The 8,374-nt window shown below is 56.8% G+C and overlaps 1 protein-coding gene across 1 annotated transcript in view; it reads left to right on the plus strand.

Moving 5' to 3' along the window:
- LOC104132160 (opsin-5-like) overlaps nucleotides 1–8,374 on the plus strand; it is a 16,500-nt gene extending 8,126 nt beyond the window's left edge. The window contains exons 4-7 of the mRNA XM_009645410.2: nucleotides 1,483–1,601; nucleotides 2,193–2,352; nucleotides 4,292–4,620; nucleotides 5,439–8,374. Coding sequence (XP_009643705.2) covers nucleotides 1,483–1,601; nucleotides 2,193–2,352; nucleotides 4,292–4,620; nucleotides 5,439–5,993 — 1,163 coding nt within the window. The 3' untranslated portion in view covers nucleotides 5,994–8,374. The remainder of the gene's footprint in view (nucleotides 1–1,482; nucleotides 1,602–2,192; nucleotides 2,353–4,291; nucleotides 4,621–5,438) is intronic.

An 8,374-nucleotide genomic window follows, 5' to 3' on the forward strand; every position in this document is an offset into this window, starting at 1 on the left:
TCAAAAGGATGATCTGGCCAAAGCTTGGCGACTGCATTCCCCTCTCAGGGGAACTGCAAGCACAAGTTATGTTTTTAAATAATTGGAAAGTTGGAGAACAACCTTTGCGGAACGTTGCTGTAACTCCTACTGCTGCCACCACGTGAGACGGACAGGGACTCTCTGTTAGCATTGCCAGCTTTGTGACTGTTGAAGGTGAGTTGGATCCCCAGTTGGCCCTTGCTTTCTGCTGGAGATGCTGGTGAATGTCCTGTGATTTGGAGTTAGTGGCACTGAAAAGCCAGCAGCAGAACCGAGGGGCTGGGCCGTGCTCTGAGGTGGCCTAGACCTGGTTGGTGTGGGCCAGAAGTGAATGATGGGCAAAGAAAAGCCTTCCAGTTTTCTGAGCCCTGAGCATGTCGTCTCCCAAATGCCAGAATTTTTTCATGCCTGCGGGCATGGGGAACCCAAGGGATGCTCACACCACGGGGCCGACCAGCAGTCCTATAGGCACCTACGGCTCCTAGGGGTTAGTAAAGCTAATCGAATGGACTTGGTACAGATGTGAGACAAGCTCTGTGGGAGAAATGCCTTATGAGGCTGGGAACAAGGACAAACATCTCAGTACTCTACCCTCCAGTGACTCCAAAGCCTCCAAAGCCCTGGATTTGGCCAGCTCTTGCGTGGGAATCCTGTTTTGTGAACTTTTGTGTTGGCCATTCAGTGGCTTTGGAAGCTGGTTCTTATACTGATATTTAATTTACAGCCTAATCCATTAGGGAGAAACTCTCATCCTACCCAACCTTGCCCCAAGAGCAGCAAAGATTCCCCTTCTGAGGACACTGAAACCTCTTTTCAATGAAAGCATGATTACGTAATTAAAAAAAGAGAGAAAGCCCTTCTTATAAAATTTTCATCACCACTGTTGTTTTAAATACACTAAGAACAAACAAAGAGCCTTCTTTTGTTTAGTCTGGGTTTTCCTTAATCTCCATAATGCCTTTCTTCTTGTTTATTTTGTTACCATGATATTGGACAACACAGACTCACAGGAGTGACACTGCCAGAAAGAAATTAAAAAGGCAAAGGGGCCCAGCTCCTTGGCCACACATCAGAAGAGCCATCGCACAAAGCTCCCGTTATTTATCTAGCTGGAAGGAAGTGCCCCTCTTGCTCCTTCCAGCTGGAAGAAGTGACTCTGGCCAGATCCTGCACCCGGAGCCCATTGCAGGCTCATCCCGTCACTGCCCTCCTACCAAACACCTCTGTAGGACCTCAGGAAGGGGAAGGGATCAAACTCGATGTAAAGCAGCTCCAGATGTGCTCACAGAGCTCTGCAGGTCCCACCAGCTCCCCTGCTCAGCCCACTCTGGAGAGGGAAGCCTGGAGCCCTTTTCACCCTCTGCAGACATCTCCAGTGTTTGCTTCCAAGCCTCTCAACATGAGCCTGGCTCCTGTCCCGGCTCTCTTACATACAGCACTGTTCCTCTGCCTTCTCCACAGGCATCGTGTCCCTCTCTGGGAACTCGCTGCTCCTTCTGGTGGCCTATCAGAAGAGGTCCATGCTGAAGCCTGCCGAGTTCTTCATTGTCAACCTGGCCATCAGTGACCTGAGCATGACAGTGACGCCCTGCTCTGCACCGGCTGATGGCCCCAAGTGCAATTTGCAAACCTTGTTTTAAAATGGGGAGATCCGTGACAGGGGTCCGGGGGGACCCAAGGAGTCAGTCTGGTGTCATGGAGGCCCTGTGTAACCTCACAGACACCCACCCCACAGCAGGGTGGCTGCCGTTCCCTCCACCTTATCACACAGACGTGCTGTACGAGGGCTTTGGTGGTGGGTTTCTGAGCTGGCACCCACATGGCACAGACACCACAGTGGTGTGTGCCGCTGCAGATCAGGGCAGCTCCTGCACCCCTGGCTCCATCTGTGCCTGTCACTGGGATGCTCAGGGAGCAAATTAGGGACAAGATCATGCCCCTGCTTTCTCAGGCAATCAGGCGCTGGTAGCCATGCAGCCCATTGCAGCTGCCTCAGGTGTCGTCAGCTTTGCTTTTGGTGTGGGACAAGTGGCTGAGGCCCCAGCACCCACTGCTGCTGGGAGAGCAGGCTGGGAAGCACCCAGCCTTCCTCCACAGCAGGTACCGCAGAGATGACCCCCTCCCGGCCGCGTGGCAGGGGCTGCCAGCCAGCCAGCCCGTGCAGAGGGCAGGGCTGGGTTTACCTGCAGGCTTCCCCTTGCAGGTGGCTCTTCAACCAGGCGGTGTGCACCCTCTACGCCTTCTGTGGGGTCTTGTTCGGGCTGTGCAGCCTCACCAGCCTGACGGTGCTCAGCACGGTTTGCTGCCTGAAGGTCTGTTACCCAGCATATGGTAGGTGCTGGGGAGCGTTATCTGATCTGTACTTCTACCCCTCTCTGTTAACATAACCCTTTTTTTTTCCTTCTCTCACGGGGCCAGATCTGCCTCTTCTGGGAAAGCTTTGCCCCAGGGCCACCTATTCCCAGCCAATTCACCAGTGCAGCAGGCTCTGAAGGCTTTTATTGCTTGCAATTCGCTCCCCTCCACCTGTGTGGGGCTACGGACCCCCAGCACCCTGTGCCCATGACCTGTGCATGCATCCCAGCCGTCCCTGCCTCCGGGGACTGCTCCACTCTAGGGCTCAGGAGCATCATCCATGAAAGTACCAAGGGGGTTGTCCTCCCTCTGTAGAAAAGTCCCAGCTGCTGTACTGCAGCAGGTCACAGGGTTTCGAACGTCCATACACAGACCTGAGCTCAGGCCAGAGCAGCGTCTGCATCCGGGAAGCCACAAGCTCTGGCAGTGCAAGGAAGAGTCGCTTTCCCTTGTCCCTGGTGGGAGAGCTGTAGGCCAAATGTATTTAATTCACTGAAATAATTCATACAGGAGGGCTGGGTTTGCAGTCTTGTAGCTCACTTCTGTAGCCCTATTTTCACCTGGACTTCCTCCGCAGAGCTAATGTGGACATTTGGAGCTCTGAGCTTGGGCACCAGCTCTTTGCAGAGGTCATGCACTGCAGAGAGCACCTGAGAAAGCAAGGGGACCCAGGGGTGTCCCCTACACATTTACAGCTCCTCCTCTTTGGAGTTGCTTCTTAATTTCCTTAGCTCGGCTGCTAGTCCTCCATCTAGCATGTATCTTCAGAATAGACGCTGGATTAAAGACCAAAAATAGAAATAAAATGGGAAATCAAAGATATTAGTTAGAGTTGCAGACCAGCACCTCAGGGTGCATCCTCACCCCCTCTCCCATGCCTCGCCGCCCGCCTGCCCCGAGCCTGAGGCTGCTGCCCGCCGCCAGCGCGCTTTGTCCCCAGCAGCTGACAGTGCCTCAAGGACGATGCGGGAGTAGAGTCACCTTGGTGATGTGCCAGCACAACCGCTCAGGAGATCACTGAAAGGGTGGAAGGAAAGATAAGGAGAAAAATTGGTTGTTGAAAGGCAGCCCAGGCACCGGTGGCTTTTCCCTGCGCAGGTTCTGCTCTCCAGATGAGCCAGCGCTTGGCAGCCTGGCACGTCCAGCTTGTCTCCCCAAGACACCCCGGCCCGTTTTCCATGAGGAAGTGGCTAATCTCAATGTGCTTTTAATTGCTTCGTTTCAAAGAAAAATGCTACTCCTATGTATGGCTGAAGATCTAGCACTTTATACTGAGCTCTTAGAAGATCAGGGGGTTTTAGATTCGATGGGGAATGGGACAAAAAGGAAAAAACTCACCTCCCCCAGTGCTTCAGTCTGACAGAGAGGAAAAGGTCCTTCAGGTGACGGTGCCTGGGGTGGCTTTGAGCAGTCCTGGAGCTAGCTCTCCTGCCCTGTGCTCAGGCTGTTGCAGCCAGGCAGCCTCTCTCCCTCCCTCCCGGCTGCCCATGGGTGCAGGGGCATCCCTGTGGGGCTGTGGGTGCAGGGGTATCCCCCCATGCCACCATCAGCCACATGACCTCCCAGCAATTCCTCCCGAAGCCTGGAGACGCTGCACCCCTGATCCTGCCACTTGCTGTCCGGATTGGGGCCAAACCTTACATTTCTCTTGGCTCCTTGCTGTGGCCGCCCGCCCAAGGGGACAGGGGGATGCCCATGTGTCCCAGGGCCCGTGGCTGAGTGCTGCTGCGGCTCTGCCCGCTCCACGGCTGCGGTGCTGCCATGCTGTGCCCAGCAGGTCCTGCCCTGCCCGGGCGGCCCTGGCCATGTCCCAGGGTGGCTGGCCTCATCCCCCCGCTGGAGGGGTGGGCAGCTCAGGGTCACAGCTCCCCCTCACCTGTGGGGAACCATCCTCACCCCCATCCCTCTGCCACAGGCAACAAGTTCTCACCCTGCCACGCCGGAGTGCTGCTGCTGTGCGTCTGGGCGTACGCCCTGATGTTTGCCACGGCCCCCTTGGCCGACTGGGGCAGCTACGGCCCCGAGCCCTACGGGACAGCCTGCTGCATCACGTGGAAAGCCTCCAGCAGGGAGGCCACGCTCTACATCCTTGCCCTCTTCATCTTCTGCTACCTTCTCCCCTGCCTCCTCATCCTCGTCTCCTACTCGCTGATCCTCTGGACGGTGCGGGTGTCCCGGAGAGCCGTCAGGCAGCACACATCCCCCCAGCGCAGAGCCCGCAGCGTGCACAGCCTGGTCGTGAAGGTAGGGGAGGGCTCGGGGTGCTACGGGGTCTTGGGGTGCCCCTGCTCCAGCCCACTGCCCCATGGGCAGGCGAAGGCAGCAGGACCCCTTCCACCAGCCAGCGGCGTCTGCCGCTCCTGGTGAATTCTCCAGGTGTTTGTATCAGTGTGGGTAATAACACATTTCTCCTCGTTTAAAGCCATCAGGTGGAGGAGTTTTCATTTTAAATTACATTGGAAAAGATCATAAAAGGAGCTTGCATGAGTCATTGTTCCCCAGACTACAAGCTAATACTATAATTTACCAAGGATATGTCAAAAAAAAGTGGATACCCTTTAAAAAAAAAAAAAGAAAAGAAAGAAAGAAAACAGCTTGCAAGCCTGGCCTCGAAGGAGGCGTTCGTGTCTGCTTAGATGAGGGGGGTCTGAGCATGGCTCCTTCCCAGAGCCTCTTGGTTGGTCTGCACCCCAGCCCACAGATTGCCAGAGGGATTTTGAGCGCTGCCAAAAGGCTGTTGGATCCTAATGCTGGCTTGGTCCCGGCTGGGTCATTGGGTGCTTCTTACCTATCTGCCGTGGTGGGCTGAGGTAATTCCTGAGTTCCCCAGGTGGGACAGGGTTGCCTGAAGTGATTGCAGGTTTATGCGCCCACACTGGGATGTGCTGAGTTGCTGCTCTGATGCCTGACACCCCGACGCCCCGGTGCGATGGGTCCTGAAGGCTGAGCACCTTTCCCTGGGGATGTGACCGACTGTTCGGGGTCCTGTTGCACGTGGCTGAGTTCCCACGTGTGCTGCGGGAGGCTCACGGCACTGCCGTCTCCATCTCCTCCTCTTTCAGCTGAGCATTGCCGTGTGCCTGGGGTTTCTGGCCGCCTGGACCCCTTACGCCGTCGTTGCCCTGTGGGCAGTCCTCGGCGATGCCAGCCAGGTGCCAGCGCTGGCCTTCGTGCTGTCGGCTGTCTTTGCCAAGTCCTCGACGCTCTACAACCCCCTGGTGTACCTGCTCTTCAAGCCAAACTTCCAGAAGTTCCTTTCCAAGGACATGGTGCTCCTCCAGGCCATCCGCACCCTCCTCTGCTGCGGCTGCCCGAGCGCCGTGCTCCAGCCCTTCCCGTCCCCGGGCTTCAGTGACCACCCTGGGGCTTGCAGAAACTGCAACGACACTTTTGAGTGTTTCAGTAACTACCCCAAGTGCCACAAACTGCCCCGGCCGCCCCATGGCTCGCCCCGGCGTGCTCCCCTGGCTATCCTGGCCGATGGAGCTGCTTGCCAGCCGGGGCTGAAGAGGACAGTGCAGGTGATGGTGCTTGTCACACAGAAGAGGTCAGGCCTGGGCACTGTGAACGTGGCAGGGGAAGCCCTGCCATCAGAGATCGTGAAAGACCTTCTCTGAGCCCGGCTGTGCCCGGCTGTGTCCTACCAGCATGCTGGAAGACAAACCCAAACGCAAGATTTCTCTCACCTACGTATCTGATGGGTCCCCAGCATGTTCTCCAGATGAAGCGACACGAAACTTTAAGACCAACCTTGCCTTCCCCTCTGGTTTGGCTCTTGCAACTCTGAGCCTAGCACTTGCAAAAAAAACCCTCCAGACCCCAGTGCCTGAAATCTGCCCAGAGTGCAAGTCCAGGGTGCAGTTGCTCCTGCAGCTTGCTCTCTGAGCCCTTGGCCTTTGTTTTTCCATCCTGGTGCTCTGATGACCAAGTAGGAACTTGGTTGTCTTAAGAAACTGTGCCTGGCAGGGAGGGCTGGGGGCAAGAGACCCCGAGAGGCGCCCTGGCTCCAGCACCACCTCCCACAGCCCCCGCTGACCACGTCCTTTCCCGTCGGGGAGCAGGACCACGCCACTCAGCTACCTCACTTGGGATTATGAAGGATCTTTATATACCTCTCAAGAGACCACTCTCTGTGCAGGCTGGGTTGCCCCACTCCCTCAATTTAAATGCAAACCCACCACCATCCTATAGATCGAGATGGGAGCTTGTCTTTAGAGTAAGGATTTGGGGTTAAAATAATCCCGGTGTGAGTAATAGCAGTCCCAGGTCATGCTCTCCAGGCAGGGAATGGTGAATCTGTGGCCAAGCACCATCCTGGAGGCAGGGCTGTGGCCGTAGGGTGTCTCCCGGCGGCCGGGACGCCGGGCAGCTCATGCCATCTGCACGGCTGCGCAGGGGAGCAGCTGCCGGGGCGAGAGCATCCCGCGGGCTCGTAGTCGGCAATTGGAGATCAGTGCAGGCAGTGCACCCAGGGGAAGAGTCTGGGACAAAAAGGACTGAGAAGCTGTGAAAGGGCCCGATGCAAAGCCATCAGTAGGAAAGTCCCCGTGTGATCCGCATCCAGATGCAGGGCAGGCTTGCAGATCTCTCCCTCCAGTAGCACGCTGGCAGCCCAGTGGTGAAGCTCCCCATCCCAGCACTGAGCCGCTCGGGTGCCCAGCCTCGGGCATGGCAGGAGCTGGTTTTGCTTTGCAGGGGGTGAATAACACAGCCAGGGTGCTGAGAGAGGTTGGTTATGCCCCAAAAAATGAAAAGATGCGTTCAAGGTGATGAGAAGAGTCAGTAGCAGAGGTGGGAAACAGCACCCAGCGGCCAGTTACTTGTGGGAGCCCTTTACCTTGTCACTGGTTAATGAACAAAACCACGCCACAACCCATTGCCAGAGCTGCAGCATTAAATCATGGATGTGCTAAATGGGAATAGCGAATGCTTTTCTGCAGCGAGTGCTGGGAAAGAGCCGCTGCCCCCAGTGCCGTCGCTGGCTGTGCTCGCCAGCTCTGCCCGCCGCCGCCTGCCTGCGAGCGACCCCGAGCCCTCCCTCCTCCCTCCACTCTCCAAATACAGATATCGCTATTTTTAGCAGTCGCTCCCAGAACCGGGATGTATCGCTGCCTTTTCTTAGCACAGACAGAGCAGCCTCCTCTCTTCCGAGGACACACGGCACAAGGGACCCGCCAGCTGCAGGGGGGTGCAGGAACACAGGGGGCCGGTGTGCTCCCGGGCGAGCGGGCGCAGATGCCCACCACTGGCCATTCTAAGCAACCCGGGCATTGAAACCAGGAGCTGGGCTTTTCAGCCTCGCTGTTACGGCCCCATTCCAGTGTAGGTGGCAGCGGGGCCGGTGCGAGCTCTGCGGTGGGAAGGCGGCTGCTGCCTGCGTGCAGAGGCACCCGGCGAAGCGGCGAAGGGTGGGTGGGTGCTGTCCCTGCTCTCTGTGCGTGCCAGCATCACCGGCTGCCGCTGCATGGCTCTCATTAGCGCACAACAGCATGGCAGTCGTGGCACTTGCTTTTGTCCCTTGGTCATTTCCACTTAGCCACTTTAATTAGCAGTTTCCCTGTGACAGGAACAGGGCACCAATACCTCTGGGGTGCACTTGCATCCTCACGGGATGTTTTTGCCCATGTATGATACCTGCAGTGAAGACGGTTGGGACAGGGCAGGGTTTTATGCACAAGAGCCAAGGAATAACTGAAAAGCCACGCAGGGAGCGACCCTCCTGCCTTTGCTTCCTACTCCTGCTATGCAAAAAACCCCCACTCGACCCAAAGATGCGCAATATTTGCGAAATGCTGCAAGCAGACAAAGAAAAATCAGGGCAGCCCGTGAAGAGAGAGGGCAAATTTTCCAACGCAGGTGCAGGTTTCTAGGAGGGCCGCTCAACGCCTGGCCCGGGGCACAGTGGCTCAGCCCCTTCCCACCCCGCAGCTCGGGGCGCCGCTCCCTGTGCCCCATCCCAGGCACCCCAACACATGAGGGAATCACAAGCACTCAGTGT

The sequence above is a fragment of the Egretta garzetta genome, unplaced genomic scaffold (assembly GCF_000687185.1).
Source record: "Egretta garzetta isolate BGI_Z169 unplaced genomic scaffold, ASM68718v1 scaffold188, whole genome shotgun sequence".
Classification (NCBI taxonomy): Eukaryota; Metazoa; Chordata; class Aves; order Pelecaniformes; family Ardeidae; genus Egretta; species Egretta garzetta.